At 44.7% G+C, this 18,167-nt stretch overlaps 4 protein-coding genes across 7 annotated transcripts in view; 1 reads left to right on the top strand and 3 right to left on the bottom strand.

The window, feature by feature from the left end:
* LOC6584298 (chaoptin) overlaps positions 1-18,167 on the bottom strand; it is a 242,412-nt gene that overhangs the window by 6,896 nt on the left and 217,349 nt on the right. For all 3 annotated transcript variants that reach the window (XM_032732425.2, XM_032732427.2, XM_044011673.1), the window contains 2 exons: positions 14,682-15,711; positions 12,183-12,445 (listed from right to left, as the gene is read on the bottom strand). In XM_032732425.2, coding sequence (XP_032588316.1) covers positions 12,183-12,445; positions 14,682-15,486 — 1,068 coding nt within the window. In that variant the 5' untranslated portion in view covers positions 15,487-15,711. The remainder of the gene's footprint in view (positions 1-12,182; positions 12,446-14,681; positions 15,712-18,167) is intronic.
* On the bottom strand, positions 2,465-4,445 carry LOC6584297 (RNA-binding protein with serine-rich domain 1). 2 transcript variants are annotated; one of them, XM_002009917.4, is made up of 2 exons: positions 3,067-4,445; positions 2,815-2,996 (listed from the first exon to the last, which is right to left on the bottom strand). In XM_002009917.4, exons 1-2 carry the CDS (start codon positions 4,342-4,344, stop codon positions 2,907-2,909), a joined length of 1,368 nt encoding a protein of 455 aa, XP_002009953.2. In that variant the 5' UTR covers positions 4,345-4,445; the 3' UTR covers positions 2,815-2,906. The 2 variants fall into 2 exon arrangements, with proteins under 2 accessions (XP_032588323.1, XP_002009953.2); XM_032732432.2 differs by having other exon boundaries at positions 2,465-4,445.
* Positions 7,247-8,042, bottom strand: LOC6584295. Its single transcript, XM_002009915.3, has one exon. It carries the CDS (start codon positions 7,959-7,961, stop codon positions 7,449-7,451), a length of 513 nt encoding a protein of 170 aa, XP_002009951.1. The 5' UTR covers positions 7,962-8,042; the 3' UTR covers positions 7,247-7,448.
* LOC6584294 lies at positions 9,103-10,060 on the top strand. Its single transcript, XM_002009914.2, has 3 exons — positions 9,103-9,192; positions 9,253-9,699; positions 9,776-10,060. The coding sequence occupies exons 1-3, from the start codon at positions 9,171-9,173 to the stop codon at positions 9,961-9,963; spliced, it is 657 nt and encodes a 218-aa protein (XP_002009950.1). The 5' UTR covers positions 9,103-9,170; the 3' UTR covers positions 9,964-10,060.

The raw sequence follows: 18,167 nt of genomic DNA, 5'->3' as shown, positions 1-18,167 counted from the left end.
AAAGGAAATATTTAGGCTAAAAACTTAGAGGAAATAATTGGAGAAAGTACTTGGAGAAACTATTCGAAGGAAGGAGGAATGAGAAGGAGGAATCACTTGGCTTAATTATTTCATTTCAAATATTCAAAGTAGTCAAATTAGCTGATACTCTGATTAATTTCAGTTATTTATGGTTTGCCTAATTAAATGCGACTTTAATTGAATTTAGTTTAACACGTATTTGCATTTATTGAAAATATCATATTTTTCTTCTAATTTGAATTGCAAATGTCAAAGGTAAAATTTTGACATTTTGCATGCATATCAATGCGTGGCTTTTTCTATATAACGATCCCAACTAATTACATAAAAGCAAATTAATGTCAAGCGAAACTTAGCAAAATTGCGCCTGTTTGCGGTTCAACTGTTATGCAATATTTTGCATTTATAAAATATTGACATTCGTTTTGAATTTTTTGTTTTTTATACCCTGAACCCATTGAAAATGGGAAATCAGGGTATAATGGTTTTGTGAAAAGTATGTAACAGGCAGAAGGAATCATCGCAGACCCCATAAAGTATATATATTCTTGATCAGGACGTCGAGCTGAGTCGATATAGCCCTGTCCGTCTGTCCGTCCGTCCGTCCGTCCCTCCGTCCGTCCGTATGAGCAAAAGGATCTCAGAAGATATAAGAGCTAGAGAGCTGAAATTTGGCATGCATACTCGTGTATACCATAGGCAGTACGAGTTTGCTTTATTTTTTCGATAACTCATCCGATAACTTTTTTATCGAGAATAATCGAAAAATCGACTTGGTTTTTTCAGCCTAGTTTGAACGCTTTTAAACCTGGAGACTTCAAATTTGCGTTGTATATAGAGTTAATGGATACAAAGATTTTGTAATTTACAGATTTTTGATACCATGCCCCCTTCGCCCCCAATTTGTAAAAATCGCATTTCAAGTACTAGAGACTTATGCTTTGGAATGTACACACATTTTAACTATATGAATACATTCTGAAAGTTTCATAAAGATACTCTTACTACAAGAGAAATTATTCAACTAATAAATTCTCATAATATTGCCCACATTGCAGCGCAGCCCAAGCGCAGCCGCTGCTTACTGCGCAGTTAGCAGAGCGCGTGCTTATAAGTGCATGTGTATCTATGTGTGCATAGAAGAAGTGCAGAATGATTAGAATATCAGCTTGGAGGGTTCAGGGTATCTCCCAGTCGAGCAGTCTCGACTGGAGCCTTCTTACTTGTTTTTTTTTAACTTTTTTATTTCATTTATTTATTTATTTGCGCAAGTGCTTCGTGGCAGCTGTTTCGACCTTACAATGTTTTGAATAGCATTAATTGAAAGGCACATACATGTTTTATGCACCTACACACGTACACACACACACACACACACACATACACTGAAATTGTGTTGAAGTGAGCTGCATAGAATGGAGCGAACAGGTGCCAAAATATTAAGCTTATGCAGGAGAAAGAGAGAGAGAGAGAGGGAGCACGAATGAGCACAATGGACTTTGGGAAAAGAATGCAGCTGAAGCAGCTGTTCTCAATTATCAGGCGAACGGCGCATTCATCAACTGAAACTGTAATATTATTAAACAACTTATGTTTATTTAAGAAATCTTTTTTGTTATAGTTCAACAATGCAAATCTTGTCAAAATCTGTTCAGAATCGCTAGATTTATAGTTGAGGAAAATGTCGGTTCAGTTCAAGCTGAGTTAATAGAGATTATAGGCAGCATTTGTGCTACCTCTGCCGTTTGGGACTCTGATTCCTATTGCCATACAAAACCTGGCTTTGAGCTGTATTTAGCAGTTTATATAATTTTCTCTAGTTAAGTAAAATTTGCATCGACTGATTGCAAAATCTGGGCTAATCCGATTGTTTATACTTATATATATTTATGTGCATATGTAGATGTATACCTCGCTCTTCCTCTTCTGGGCAATATTCGCAGCCAAAGGTGGCATACCATTATGGCTACTTAGATATTCCACATATATTCTAAATATTTTATGCATTTTATTCCATTAATTTATTTATTCATATAAGACATTTCCTATGGGAGATAACATTTAAGTACAAATTTTCGATACACCGAAAACATGAAAACATAAAGTTATAAAATTCTTAAAACAAACTATCTAGGCGTTGCAAATCTCTAGCTCTTTTAGTTTCTTCACACGTACGGACTAACGGGCGGACAGGGCTGAAGCAGCTCGCACTGCTCGCAGGGCTGGCAAATCTTGAAATCTTTTGTTCTTTTGGGTTATAAAACATACTTCTGATAATCTAATCATTAAGTTAACTCTAAAGTTAGCCACGCCCCTTTCTGGCTATTACATACACTCTTATAAATCCATTATCCTCCGCTTTTGCATTTTCAATAGGCGCAGGGTATAAAAAGAAGGAAAACAATTAGCTTAGTGGGTAAATTCATTTTTCCAGTATTTATTCCTCTATGTATATAATTTTTTTTTTTTAACATTTATTAGTGGATTACATTACTTTGTCTCGCTCTCTCTGTGCTTCTCTCAGTATATCTCTCTCCCAGTGTGTCTACATCTTTCTCTGCTTCCCTCTCCCTGTGTATCTCACTACCCGTGTATCTGCCTCTGTCTCTCTCACTCACTCTCTCTCCATCTGTCTGTCTCATGCTCTCTGTCTCTCTCTCTCTCTCTCTCTCTCTCTCTCTCTCTGTCTCTCTGGTATATTTCCCTCTCTTTCTGTGTGTGTGTGTGTGTAACTTGTATGCGTTGTACAACAATTGGAATTTAATAACGGTCTCGTCCATCCTGTGGAGAAGTGTATCGCCGACGCAGGGGAAAACGCAGCATACTCCTCTCGAACGGAGAGACGATGATGCGTTGGCCGTCGATCCTGCTGCCGTCCATGCTGTTCAGGGCGCGCTGGCAGTCCTCGGGGTGGACGTATTCGACAAAGGCGAAGCCGCGGCCGACGGGCGTGCAGCCATTGTGATAGAAATGATCTATGGGAAAATCAACATTGGTCAGCTGGCCAAAGCTGCCAAAAATCTCAATAATATTGGTTTTGGTCACCTGGCGCGACAGTCCCCGGATGTGCAGGCGCACGGTCTTTAGATCGCGTTCGTGCCAACTGAATGGACTGGGCGTACGATTCGCGCTGCAACGTCGATAGCTTGGGGGCAGCGTCGCCTGGCGCGAGTGCGAGCGGCGGGCACGAGAGCGAGAGCTCTGATCGGAGGGCGCACGGTATTCGCGAGGGCGTGGCGTTTGTCGCGACATGGAGCGCCAGTCCTTGGAGCGGCTGCACTCACGCTCACTTCTACGAGCGTCGCGGAGCTCAGTATTGTGACTGCGCTCCCTCGACGGCTCATGGCGGCGCTTCTCCCGAAGAGCTGAGCACGGCCGCTTCTCAACCTTCACCTGCTCCTTCTTCTCCTCCTTCTTCTCCTCCTTGCGCACATGTGTCTTGCACTCCAGCTTCAGCTTGTCTTTGTCTTTGTCCTTCGACTCGGAGTGCTTCACCGCGTCGCTCAGCTTGGCCTTGCTCGAAGCGTGCCTCTCCTTGCATCCACGCGGCGAGGGCGTCAAGCAGCATTTGTCTCTTTCCTTGTGCTTTAGCTCCCCGCTTACCTTCTGCAAGATTTTCTTCGACTTGGTGGTGGCTGACGAGGCCAAGCGCTCCTTGCTCCTGTGCTTGTCCAGCGAGCTCTTCGAGGATGATTTCGACTTCTTGGACTTGGACCCGTGCGACTTGGACGAGTGCTTGCTCTTGCTCTTGCTCTTCGACTCGTTGCCCGACGGCGTCAAGCGGGCGCAACGGTCGCTGCGACTCCGGCGCCGTTTGGTGTACGGCGTGGGCGACCAAGCCTTCATCGCTTTCGGATCCAGCTTTGGGGTAGTAGCCGGCTGAGTCGCCGACGCTGGCGCTGAAGTCGACCCCACAGCAGGCACAGAGCTCGGCCCAACTGCGGACATTGCGGACGTAGCCTGGACCGTGGCCGGGTCAGTGGCAGCTGATGCGACCTTCTTGCGGGATCTTCGCGAATGGCTACGATGTTTCGATTTGTTTTTGGATCTCTTCAACGTCTTCTTTTTGCGTGAGCGTCGACGTCGTCGCCTTCTTCGCTCAACCTCGCTATCCGAATCGCTGGTCGAGGTCACCGAGGTGCTGCAAGTGCTGCAAGACATCGACCCACTACTGGAGTAGCAGCTCTCCGAGTCGCTTTCGCTGTCGCAGCTGGACGACGACGACGGGCGGGAGACCCTCTCCGCCGGAGCCACATTGGCATGGGACGATCTTCTGCCCCTCCTCGACGATGACTCGCCGCGATTGGAGGCGTGCCGCCGCATTTTTACTGGATATTTTCTCGACTCCGGCAAATCAAATATTATTTAAGGAAATTGTTTTTTTTTTTTATTATTATTTTTTTTTTTTATGTGATGTGCACGACGAACGTTTAAAAATGAAATAAACGAAATCTACAAATTCTGGATTTTTGATTTTTGTTTTATTTCAGATTTTGCTGCTCAGCTTGTCACTCGACGAAATTCGTTTCAAAATGAATGTGTGAGCTCGAGCGAGCGACTATGCCCCCGTTTGCCCCTCAAGGCCCACTTTGATTGCACAAATTTTTGACAGCAAACTGATGGCAAAGTGCCGAGGCTGAAAGCATGAGTCACTGATTAATAGAAGGCACAACATATAATTAGGAAAGTAATAAAGGTTGCAGCTCGTTTTGATATTTGATCTCAAAGTAGGTTTTCCCTCCCAGATATACGGCAGAAATATAGGCCGTGCCACTCCCACTTCAGTGGGTAAATTGAAATTATACTTGCTATATGGCGCCGCCTCAAGTCGATAAACATTACATCATGCAGCTCGATTTGATTTGCCCTAATGAAACCAGACACTTGTTATGGCATTGCCATACCGAGCCTTTGGCCCCAAGTTACATAACTTGGCCAAAACTAAGCGAGATTTCCATGTGGCTGATTTGTACATTATTATTTGAGTTAATCATTGATTTAGGCAGATAGATAATAATTCTATTGAAAGAACTTTATCGAAGTCTCTTAGCCCAAAGCGAAGTCACAGAATCTTGCCAAAAACTCCACATTATTTAGTTAACACAAAGGCATATTCCAGGCAAGAAAATACTCTCGCATTCATTGTTTTGTTTCATGTATTTTGTAAGTAAATTCTTTGTCAGATTAGCTGAACCAGACGTTATTCGATTGTTTGGCTGCCTGAAAGGGGAAATGGGAGCAGTTGTCGCCAGAGAATGCCGCCTCACACTGGCCGGCCGTATAAATAGCCCGTTGAGGTGTCTGGGCAATCATCAGCAACTGTCGCTTGCTTCGCTCAACAGCTCAAGTCTCAGCTCCGATTCCAGCTCCAGCTCCAGTTCCAGTCATGTACAAGCTCACCATTTGCTGCATGCTAATCGTCGTCCTGGCGACTGCTGCCCAGGCCACGAATAGGCCAAGACCAAGACCCGTCTGCGTGGGCCGCTGCACTGTGGGGGACTTGAGGCGCACCGATTGGGTCTGCACCCGGGATGCCAGGACCAATCTGTGCACCAGGCTGCGTCCCTGCCGACTGCGCGAACGCAACTGCGCTCTGAGTGATCTGGGCCTGAAGCCGCTGCGACAGACGAGCCTGCGGCAGTGCGCCAATGTCAGGGGCATCGAGGGCACCGCCCGCTGTGCCCCCACCAGGAATCCTCCCCGTGTGAGGAGCTGCGTCGACAGGTCCTGCGTCAATCAGAGGCCCAACAGCTGCTGGCGCACTCGGGACGGCCGCAACCTTTGGCTCAGCATCTGCGATGCCCGCCGGGTGAACTGCGTCAACAGGAACAAGCCGCTGGGACAGCTGGTGCGCGTCCAGGACATCAAGTGCCGCATCAAGCCCGTCGTCAGGGCCTGAGCGACGACCACAGCGATAACCCATCCGTGTTTATTTCCCGTATATGCACAGCTGCATATATATCTATCGTGCCTCATTCCATATCTTATTTCGGACAATTTGTTTGCTCCTTATTATTATTTTTTTTTTCTCTCCTCTCGGTCCTTCGTATCAAATTCAAAACGCTCGTAAATATTTCATAATGTTGCGACAATAAAAATAAATATCATTTTATGGCATCCATTTCTTTGTTCTGCTTTTATATTTGCTTCGGCCACACTATGTCACCTCGTACCACAGCGCTGGGCCTCCTGCTTCTGCTGCTGCTCCTGCTCCTGCTCCTGCTCCGGCACTGACTCGCATGACTTGGCCATAAATTTGTTGGGGCCGCGCGCTTTTCAAGGCGCCAAGCCAAAAGCGGCCCAAACGGCATCGCAAATGTTCAATAAATTAAAATCGACTGCCATAAATTTCCATGTCAGTACATTAATTAAAAGCCCGTAATTCGCTGGCCCATGTCACTGGCCGCCCGACTCCGGCTCGGCCCTAGCTGCAGCCACCTGCCTCGCCCGCAACGTCCGCCCACGCCCTACCGCGCCTCCTCCTCCACCGCAGCTCAGCCGTAGCGGAAATTTTGTAATTTAATGCAATTAAAAAGCCAAACAGCTCGAACAAGAAATTGTATTCATTTCATTTGCCGAAGCAAGCGAAATTGTTGCCACGCATGCAGCGCATCAGCTGCAGCTCGTTAAACGCATCCCCTCCCCATTCCCATTCCCATCCCCATGCCCATCCCCACCCCCACTCAGCGTCCTTCTGCTCAGACGTATATCCTCGGTCTGAGCAGCACGCATTGTATTTCTCCAGCCTTGAGGCCATCGCCCACCTCCCACCTCCCGGCTCCCGTCTCCCGTCTCCTGCTACTCTCTCTCAGTTACGTGCATTGTGGCTGACCCGCGCTAATATCAATTGCACTGCATCCTTTTCCGCGTCCAGCTGCAGAGCTGCCTCTCAGCCGAGGGCCACGTGAGCAGCTCGAGCAGCGGCTGTTCTGCTCTGATTAAAAGTTGATTACAGATAAAAGCTTCAAGCAGTTTATGAATGCTGCCCATTGTTGCTTAACCAGTGTAGTATTGTAGCACTCGAATATGAAATACTCCAAGTAATTATGTAAAAACAATAAAAATAAAAAATAAAAATACAAATTCAGCATTAACGAAATAAACTCTTCATTTTAATACAAGTCAGACTCATGCTCAATAAAAATGCTGCTAGCTTCAAGATATAAATTTGACTTGTTGGCCACGCCCACAATTTGTATACCTTTAAGATATATATAGACAATAGTTCAGGCGAATACGAATTGATTTATTTACTTCTTTTTCAAATTATGTGTGAATGACCACGAAAAAAATAAAAGAGAGCAAGCAAATTGTCCGAAATAAGATATGGAATGAGGCACGATAGATATGTATATATGCAGCTGTGCATATACGGGAAATAAACACGGATGGGTTATCGCCGGATGGGTTATCGCTGTGGTAGTCGCTCAGGCCCTGACGACGGGCTTGATGCGGCACTTGATGTCCTGGACGCGCACCAGCTGTCCCAGCGGCTTGTTCCTGTTGACGCAGTTCACCCGGCGGGCATCGCAGATGCTGAGCCAAAGGTTGCGGCCGTCCCGAGTGCGCCAGCAGCTGTTGGGCCTCTGATTGACGCAGGACCTGTCGACGCAGCTCCTCACACGGGGAGGATTCCTGGTGGGGGCACAGCGGGCGGTGCCCTCGATGCCCCTGACATTGGCGCACTGCCGCAGGCTCGTCTGTCGCAGCGGCTTCAGGCCCAGATCACTCAGAGCGCAGTTGCGTTCGCGCAGTCGGCAGGGACGCAGCCTGGTGCACAGATTGGTCCTGGCATCCCGGGTGCAGACCCAATCGGTGCGCCTCAAGTCCCCCACAGTGCAGCGGCCCACGCAGACGGGTCTTGGTCTTGGCCTATTCGTGGCCTGGGCAGCAGTCGCCAGGACGACGATTAGCATGCAGCAAATGGTGAGCTTGTACATGACTGGAACTGGAGCTGGAGCTGGAATCGGAGCTGAGACTTGAGCTGTTGAGCGAAGCAAGCGACAGTTGCTGATGATTGCCCAGACACCTCAACGGGCTATTTATACGGCCGGCCAGTGTGAGGCGGCATTCTCTGGCGACAACTGCTCCCATTTCCCCTTTCAGGCAGCCAAACAATCGAATAACGTCTGGTTCAGCTAATCTGACAAAGAATTTACTTACAAAGTACATGAAACAAAACAATGAATGCGAGAGTATTCTCTTGCCTGGAATATGCCTTTGTGTCAACTAAATAATGTGAAGCTTTTGGCAAGATTCTGTGACTTTGCTTTGGGCTAAGAGCTTTTCAGATAGTTCCTTCGATAAATCTATAATCTCTTTTGGTTTTAGATTGCCTTCATGACTTATGAAATATTTTGTAGAATTATCTTAAGTAATTCTGACCTTTGATTGTATTTGCTTGAGCCTTTATATGGTTAAATGGTCTATGAATGGGAATCCATTGTGCATAGACTTTTTAGTCTATATAATGGTCAAGGCAGTAAATCGAGACCCACGGAAGTAAATTACTTTATTACCAATATTCTATTATTATTTAAATAAGAAATGTTGGTGCAATGGCTATGTGAAGGAGTCGAGGCAGAATTGATAAATTATCTTTATTTCTGTATAGGACGGTTATCTAATCCGTCTTTCCTCTATGACAATTATGATATTTCCTTTCACATCCTTATATTGAAATAATTTATCGTAATATATAAGCAAATTCTGGTTGCTTAAAATTCTCAAGACGCCTTGAAATCTCAGCTTAGCCTTATCAAATCGAGCTGCTGGGCATAGCAGCTATCGAAGCATGACCATGCCCATTATTCTAATTGTTCCACCCGCAAAGTTGGCTTTTGACAGCAATTAAATTAGATTATATAGTCGTGTTGCTGGTTAGCTGAGCAGGAGCTCGGCTACAAAATGGCCCCAAATATGCATTAATGGCCATTCGATGGCGCTGCGTTCTGCTGCTGCTGCTGCTGCTACTTGGGTCAATGGCATCGACAGCTGTCGTTCAGCTGTTGTTGTTGCTCCTCTTCGGCTGGGGCGTGTGCCCGGCCCCCATTGTTTAGCCAGTGGCTGGCCGAGCTATAAAAGCGTCGAGCGCCTGCTGGGGGCCAACAACTGAGAGAGCAGCCACGAAGCACGAAGCACACCACAACATGCAGTTGACCACGCTAATTGGTAGGTGTTTCTCTGCTCTGGGCATATGCCTGGACTGATCGATCGTCTTGTTCTTTGCAGTACTTGCGCTGCAGCTGATGCGAGCAGCGATTGCCTCGACGACTCCCGCGCCCAATCCCCTCACCCGGCCCACAATTGGGCCCGTGTGTCTCCAGCCGCCGGTTTGCATTGCGCGCAGTCCGCCGGTTTGCGGCCGGCTGCCCAATGGCCTGTGTCGCCGCTTCAGGAACATTTGCGAGCTGATCGCCGTGAATCGCCGAGATGTGAGCGGCGACAGGAGGCTGACCTGGACACACACGCAGGAGCGGGATTGCCGGCTGGTGCGGCGAGTGGGCGCCGGCAGTGCGAACTGGTGCCAGCAGGACTGTCCCCGGCGAGCCGTCCCCTGCCGACGCACGCCGCGTGCCCAGGAGATTTGCGTGCGCTCACGCAACCTGAGGTCCTGCCGGGTCCTGGCCAACCGCTGCCAGCTACTGAACCTCAACTGCTTCGGGCGTCCACGCAACAGTGAGTGCTGTCTAGGTCCCTTTGGAGAATGTCAACTAAACTATCTCTCTCTCTCTCACAATCACTCTCACTCTAGATTGGCTGCCGGCGCCGAGGCGCCTTTGCGGCCAGCTGCGAGCGGGCGACAGACCGCGCGCCTGCCAGCTTCGGTTGCCTTCCAGGCGGCCCGATGTAACCATCAGTCTACCCGTCCTGCCACGCCCACCGACCAGCGATACGCCTCTGACAACGACGACCAGCCAGCCTGCTGCAACAGCTGGCTAAGCCACAGGCTCGCAGCTTTCTTCTGCATCTCATTCTCTTCTTCTTCTCTTCTCTTGCTTGCTCTCTTTCACAATAAATCGAACTACTTTAACATTGACTTGCAACTTTAACTGTATAATTGCTGGCAGGAGAAGCGAAAGCACTGCTGCCACGCCCACATGTTTCCAGCTGGCTGCCTTTTCGGTGGAAATTATTTTATTGAACGCAATTGTTTTTAGCTTTGGCTCGTTTGTTATTTCGCGGCGGCAAATTACTTTTTATGGCCGCCCAAGCGGCGGTTGTCGGGTTTACGTTACGTTAACGGTGAATGCCGTTCGCATTGCTGCCACACTGACTCTGCCACAGTGGCTGCCTGCCGTTGCCTGGCTGGCGTTGCCTTTGCCGCTGCGGCGGCTGTTTTCCAAATTTAATGGCTTAGAAAGCCATTTGCATTTTTTCAGTTGCCCAACTTTGTTGAACATTATTGACGCCGTATGTTGGTGCCGCTAATTAGCTTTAGCTGCACCACCACCACCACCCCCAGCACCACTACCGGCAAACAAATATTGTGGCTGTATTAAATTATGCAATAGCAATGCTGCAAACTAAAAAAATTAAATAAATTGCTCGACTACGAAATCTCCTGAATCATTCTAAGAATTTATATTTCTTCACGTCTTTCTGCTTACACAAGAAACACACACACACACATTCACAGACACACATAGGCATGTACGCATAAACACGCATGGACTGCAGTGTGGGCATACTATGGGAACTTAATTGTTTAACATCTTTTCTTGTCGATGGACTATCTCCATGAAACTTGTACAGATATGCGGGTGGGGGTGTGGATATAGGGGCACATACATATAAGTCTACATTTAAAATTTGGAAACTCTAGCTCTTAAGGTGTGGAAGATATAATTAAATAACTACCTTTCGATAAGGTTTTTGATCGATAACAAAATATCGGGAGTAGTTATCGATTTTTTAAGCAAAACTTGATCTGCGCGTGGTATACACGGACTTGGGGAAAATTATTTCAAGTCTCTAGCTCTTATAACTTCTGAGATCGACGCGTTCATATATACGGACAGACCGACAGACGTACGGACAGACAGTCGGACAGGGCCATATCGACTCAGCTCGTCGCCCTGATCAAGAATATATATACTTTATGGGGTCTGCCACGCCTCCTTCTGCCTATTACATACCTTTAACCAAAACATTATACCCTAATTTCCCACTTTCAATGGGTTCAGGGTATAAAAAACGAAAATCTTTAAGAAAGTGCATTGCATTTATATATATGCATTTATTTACTCAATATATATATTTACTTAAGTGCAAAGTTGCGCAAAGCAAAGAGTTGCTCGGTGTTTTGGGTATTTTAAGTTTCGCCCGAAAGTATGCAATGAAGTTGCGCCAGCCGGAAATTGAAGCCCGCTGCTGCGGCTGCCATATTGGAAGCACGTTAAATTCCATTGCATACTTTTGTGCGCGTTGGAAATTCAATAAACTAATAAGTAAATTTGCCGAACGCATAAAGAACTAGTTTTAATTGGATCTCATGTGTGGTAGCCCAGCGCAGATATGTAAATGTCCGATATAAATATATTGGCTTATGCAAGGCAATGTCTGCTGCTGCTGCTGCTGCTGCTGCGGCTGCGGCTGCTGCTGCTGCTGCATATTAAATTTTACCCACCTCTGCACATATACCTGCACTCACACACATACATGCGTATCTGTATGTGTGTGTATACAATATTTGCATATTGAAATTTTCTTGGCTTTTTAGCCAGCCGAGCCACGTGGCTGGCACACATATTAATCGCCGTTGCTGCTGTCGAGCAGCCAACAGTTGATTGTCACAACGTTAGTTGGGGCGTTGGCTACGGGGCGTGGCACTGGCACGACAATAAGTACACTGTTGCCAGGACAGGCCACAGGCGGCAGCACATTGTTGTGAAGTGCAATAAATTTGCATGCTATTATTTTGGTGTCTGTTGACGTTGACGTTGACGTTGAAGTTGAAGTTGACGTTAAAGTTAACGTTCACGTTCACGTTCACGTTGACATTGCCTTTCTGTGCGCCTTTGCCTTGGGCTTTGGCCCACTTTAGCGCATTCCTCAGCTGCGTATATCAGCTCCTGCTAAACTCCACTGACTGCCTACAGTCAGCCGCTGCTGCCCTGGCCACTTGGCGTATGCGCAATTTGCCATTTTCAGCCACTTACCTGCGTTAGTTTGCCGTTGACGATGCTGAGCGACTCGAGGCTGCCGCGCACATTGCGCAAACTGTTCTCCTTGAGCGCCTCCAGGTGCGAGTGCGAAAACTGCAAATGGCGTATGTGCACGCCCGGCTGGATGACGTCCTGCGAGAGCGATGTCACCGACCGATCGAAGTCGTAGATGGAGAGCGAGTGTATCGGCGCCGAGATGCGCTCCAGCGTCGAGCGCAGCGACAGCGCCGTCGTCCCGGGACACTCCAGAAAGAGGCCTGCAAATAGCCACAGCTCAATCATTAATCATCGACAAACAGCAAACAAGAAGCACCCCAATGCATATTATCATTGCCATTAGCATTAGTAATTGCGCTCACACTCAACTGGAGCAATCAGTCGAGCCGAAGCCCTTGACTGTGTCTCGAGTTGCCCGATGCGTGTGCCCCAAGGTTTGTTGGCCCTTGATTAGGTCTGATACAGATGAGAGAATAATCAGCTTACCTAACGCTGAAAATTCTCGGGAAATTCGCTGCCAATAACAATGGATTATTCTAATTTTCCTTTGCTTTGCAAACAAATGAAAGGCAGCGATTTGAGGCCCTATTAAGAGTCCAAAGAAGATTTCCTAATTGAGCTAAATCATTTAATTCGGGATTTTCTAAAGAATAGTTCTGAGTGCGAGACGTATTATATTTATATACAGTAGTACAAATATTCTTATTGAAATTAAATCCATAAGAAATAAAATTAAATAAATAAAAACATTAAAAAAATTCAACAGTCATAAATTGAATCGATTTTTATTAACATCTAAGAAATCAATTTACGCTTTTGGCTAACCCAAATGCCATTTGGATTCAGAAGCTCAAAGGCAGCTGCATTAATAGCGAAAATTCCATTAAAAATGCAATTATTGCAAATTAGATTGAATAGTTTTTTCAATTAATAGAAAATTCGTATAGCTGGCGGATTTCTCATTTTGCCAATTAGCGGAAGCAGAGATCAAAGCAAACGAATTGCTAGATTAAATATTGAGCAAAACTATGAGTGCTGTATAATCAGGTGTCTTTGACTAGCACATACCCTGGGAATCGTGGGGTATCTTAAAAAAAAAAAAAGAAGAAGAAGAAAATGTGGGATTTTTTAATATATAGAGAAAATTGTTGGAGTTTCCAGAGAGAGACAACAGCCTCAAATGGATTGAGAACCAAAATTCTGCAGCTTCGATTGGTTGACTATATGTAAAACTGGGTCTCTCTGATTGACCTACTTTTCAAGATCAACAAACTTCGATATGAAATCAGAAGGACAGACAGCAAGGCGAATATGACTAGATTGATAATGTTTTAATGGCTGCTCAATAATATATAAATTATTATTCTATGTAATTCTCAACATTTTTAGCTTAGTTCCCAACATTTGTCTTAAATATTACAGAAGAGCAGCACTTAGAAAACTCATATAGCCGCGCCTGCTCTAGCTATATAACTATAGCTTCTGTAATGTGTTTACATCAAACAAACATATGCAAATCTGTGATATATCTTTGATCTATATATGATGCGTATTCAGATAATGCTCACTTGACATATAGAATTTTTATATGATTTAATATTATATTAAAAGACATATAGAATATTTATATGATTTAATACTATATTAAAAAAATTTAAATTAAATTAAATTAAAAAAATAATTTAAATTAAATAATATAAAAATAACATAGTAAATAAAAACTTTAACTACAGTCTCACAGAGCTTCTCAAAATTCGAATGATATGTTACACTCTGCTGTTTAAAATTGAGGCCTAACCAACAGGGAATACTATATATTGAAAATCTGTTGAGATATTTGAGCTTGCATAACATTCATGGATAGATATATATGTAAATATATATTGTATGGATCGAAAATCTCGAGTTTTACATGATTTTTGGTTTGAATTGTGAACCAGTTTTTAATTTTTTTCTACGTATGATCTAGTGCATATCAAGACTAATAACAAGAATGTAATATCAAGAATTTATGTTAATCTTAATATATCTATCATATATATTAAATTCTTGTCTTTTATTTTTTCATCTGTAATATGTGTTATTATTTGCCTCAATTTAGCTTTCACATGATGAGCAGCTCGGCGAGAGTGAACGTAACTGAATCTGGTCTGCTCCCCTAGTTTGGGGCTGATCTATTGACCATACTCGACTTAATTGACAAGATGGCTGGGAGTGCAGGGCGTATTCGCATCGCCATCGCCATCGTAGTCGAGTGCTCTTGGCTGGCAAGTGGAGTGGTGCCTGGTGTCTAGCCTCAAATGCTGGTGTCTCTGGTGTCAAAGTAAACAATCTTTGCATGCACGCACCCACACACACACACATATATATATATATGCATGCATATATATGGAGAGATTTGTTATTGGGCCTGTTCGCACGTTTTCGGGTGCAATAAACTTGGCCATGCTCGAGCTTTGATGCGTTTAATTAGTTCGGTGGTCCGTTTGCACTTACCATCTTCAAACTTGTAGCAGGGACAGGCGGAGCTATCGTCGAAGCTGGGGCACTCGATGCCCGCTGCACCACCGCCTGCACCGCCGTTGCCTGCGGCCGCTGCTGCTGCTGCTGCTGCGCCGCTGTTCAGCTCATAGTGCAGCTCACGTGCGCTGCTCTTGCCGACGCCGACGCCGCTGCCGACGCTGCTGCTGTGACCGCTGCTCAGCGAGCGGGCTGCTCGCTGGGCAATTGTTGCTGCTGGTTTGCTAGTTGTGGTTGTTGTTGTTGTTGTTGTTGTTGCTGCTGCTGCTGCAGCTGCAGTCGTGGCCAGCATTAGCCACAGGACAAGCGAGGAGCAGCCAAGCTGATGTTGCTTGAATTGCTGTCTCGACTGCTGCTGCTGCTGCTGCTGTTGCTGCTGCACTTTGGCAACATTATTGCAATTTGGACGACGCTGTTTTTGGTCTCGTCCAAATTCGTGTTTCTGCTCATGTTCCTTGTCCTCAGCAATTGTCCCTGTTGCCATTTGCTTTATTTGATGTCCTTGTTCCTGACGTTGTTGATGTTGCCGCTGATTATGTTCCTCCTGCTGGTGCTGATGCTGCTCCTGCTGCTGCTGCTGCTGCTGCTGCTGGTGCTGCATGTTTTGGTGCTCTACTCTTTGCTTCTGTGGCTCTGTCTTTCCCTCTGACACTTTCAGGCGCCTCGGCTGACAATTGCTAGCGTCGATGCTGCCGCCGCTGGGAGCATTTGTTGACTTTCTGCATTTTGCTAATAAGTTTGTGAGCGTTGCATTTGCACTGGGACTGCTGCCCTTGCACATTTTGCTATTCGATTTAAAAGACAGCCTGTCCGACTGTCCCCTCTGCTCCTCTCTCCCTCTGCCTGTATGTCGCTCTCTCTCTCTCTTTCTCTCTCTGTCTGTCGCTTTAAACCGATTTCTCACCCGATTGCTTTCATCAACGCTGCTTTTTCCATTCAATTTTCAACTACTCTCTGGGGATGCAGTTGTTGTATTTCTGTTCTTTTTTATTCAAGCTCGTGCCATCTGCAAGTGAGAGCAAAGCAAAGAGGTTTATAATTAAGTCGGAGTATTTAAGAGTAAAGGACATTAGATTGAACAAGAAAACTATGTTAAGTAAACTTTGAAGTTGAATATGAAAATATACATATAGATAGAGATAGAAATGGATATATAGATATATATAGTTATATGTACATATAGATGGACATTTCAGCTCAATTGAGACTTGATTCGAGTCCCTTAAAGCCTGCACAGCTAGACAAAGGAAACTTGCTTAAGCTTGCCCCTTTTGCCGTGTCAAGTTTCATTCAATTAGAAAATTCTTGAGATTTTCGCCTGAGGCCTTATGGCTAAGGCAAATGGCCAATTCGGTTGGGACAAGCCTTTTGCTGGCCAACCAGTGGGCCAACCAATTGCACTGTATTGCCTGCATATTCTCACTTAATGCAGTTGGAATTAGTTTTAGACTTAATTGCGTGCCGATTCGCCCCACTGCAGCGGCCTTGGCTCCTTGGGTTGGCATTTTGGGGCTAACAGCATTTTGTCATTTGCGCGCACTTCCGCTTTGGTGGTCGCCATTTTGTCGTACCACTCAGCCACAGCCACTCAGTGGCTCAGTCCCTTTGCCCCGCCCACCTCGGCTCGGGCTCTTAGCACCAGTTCAGCATTATTATGAATTATTTTCTTGGACGTTTTCTGCCACTTTTTTTTTCTCTCTCTCTCTCTCTCTCTCTCTCTCTGCACTTTTCGCCTGCTTTTCCTTTTCCTTTTTATATTGTTTTTTTTTTTTTTTGTGTTTTCTGTTGTTTAAGTTTTTTTTTTTTTTTTGCCTTTCTTCAATTTTAATGCCATCCGTCCCAAAGGAATTTGTGTCAAGTGCGTGAATTTTGCGGGTATTTAGTCTCGAGCGCCTAATTTACTGCGTTTCGTGATGGAAGGTGGGGAAGGGGAGAACTAGGGAAGTGCGGGTGCGAGTGCTGGGGTTGCTTTCTGAGTGGTGGGCGTGGTCGAGGCGTGTCGGTCACGTTGGTGTGCTATATTGTTATTATTTTATTACTTTAGTAGAGTGGGAGTCACGCTCATCATCTCTCGCCCTCCCCCTCTTTGACTCTCTCTCTCTCTCTCTCTCTACCCGCTTTTGAACTGTCCTTCTGCTCGTTTTTCTAATTAATGCGTTTTTTTTTGTTTCTTCCACTACTCTTGGCCAGCATTCGCATTCAATTCTTGCGCCATTAAACGCAATTAAAATTATGGCAGCCGACGTCGCCTTAGCCGGAAATTTTGTTTTTGCAATAAAATTAAAACTGAAAAAAAAAAATGAAGAGAAAAAATTGCAACGAACCGAATATTAATTATTCCGTATTTCCGCTGGACCCAGCTAAAATAATAGAGTCCAGCATTAAATATATCTAATGGCTGCATAAAGATTCGACGCGCCCTGGCCGAAGGTCAGGCAAGCACAAAATATTTTATAGTATTTCTAAATTCTGCAAAATTTAATTCATCCACATAGAATCCGTACTAAATTTTCTATATTTTCCCTTTTTAGGAACAAGGCAGAAAACTTAATTGGCTTACAGACTTACGCTTTATTCCCAGAAATAAATTGGTAGAAAGACATAAAGCTTGATTTGAATTAATTGCTGAATAATTTTTGTACCAGATACATTTTTAGTCAACTTTTAAAATTAGCTAAAGTCAAACTACAGACTTATTTTTGACTGTTGTTAATACTCTTTGAGCGGAAAGGCCTGAGGTATCCCTAATCTAAGATAGTCAAATGTGGTTTCCTTACTTGTAAACCATTTGGAAATACCCAGCTATTCTAATATTCAATTTATGCCCAGGTTATGATATGAAATAATCGATAATTATAGACGATCCTGATGAGTTATCGAAAAGTAAATGCAGCTGGTACTCCGAAAATGCATATTTAGAATAATAAATAAACCTTTATCTGCGCGGACAGGCAAGAAAAGAAGATATATGTAGCTATTATCTTCTCAGCTATTATATCTGATGGTGAATATATGTATATAGTTCATTGGATGGATTCAATTTATGATTATGATTTATTAGATAGATTGGGAATATATATTATTGTTCAGTAAATCTCCCGTCGTACCTATCGCCGGATCTATAGCCGGATCTATCGCCGGACCTATTGCTAGCGCTGTAGCTATCGCTGGCTATCTACCACCACATCTACTTCCGCATCTACGCTTTCCTCTGCCTTTCACATACTATTGCACAGCCCCATCATGCCCCGAGCTCACATTTTTCATATTTACGACAATGGCATTTACAATTGTTCCGCTGTCGATATAAATATTTTGTTTTTACTGCCAATCGATTACGAATTGATCAAATAAATTCACTTAACTGAAAAGGTCTTTAAATATATTAGAAATTATGGCGTATTTTGTATATGCCATGCCCTCGCGCCGTAAACATTTCAATTTTGTAATTAAATGGACTTT

This window comes from Drosophila mojavensis, unplaced genomic scaffold (genome assembly GCF_018153725.1).
Source record: "Drosophila mojavensis isolate 15081-1352.22 unplaced genomic scaffold, ASM1815372v1 contig_136, whole genome shotgun sequence".
In the NCBI taxonomy this organism is placed as follows: Eukaryota; Metazoa; Arthropoda; class Insecta; order Diptera; family Drosophilidae; genus Drosophila; species Drosophila mojavensis.
The sequence above is the reverse complement of the archived record's forward strand: the minus strand, read 5'-3'. Positions and strand labels throughout refer to the sequence as shown.

Coding starts and splice junctions, on each gene's coding strand:
- LOC6584297 (XM_032732432.2), bottom strand. CDS start 4,344: ATGCGGCGGCACGCCTCCAATCGCGGCGAGTCATCGTCGAGGAGGGGC.
- LOC6584294 (XM_002009914.2), top strand. CDS start 9,171: ATGCAGTTGACCACGCTAATTG. Junction 9,193..9,252: donor GCAGTTGACCACGCTAATTG/GTAGGTGTTTCT, acceptor TGTTCTTTGCAG/TACTTGCGCTGCAGCTGATG. Junction 9,700..9,775: donor CTTCGGGCGTCCACGCAACA/GTGAGTGCTGTC, acceptor CTCTCACTCTAG/ATTGGCTGCCGGCGCCGAGG.
- LOC6584295 (XM_002009915.3), bottom strand. CDS start 7,961: ATGTACAAGCTCACCATTTGCTGCATGCTAATCGTCGTCCTGGCGACT.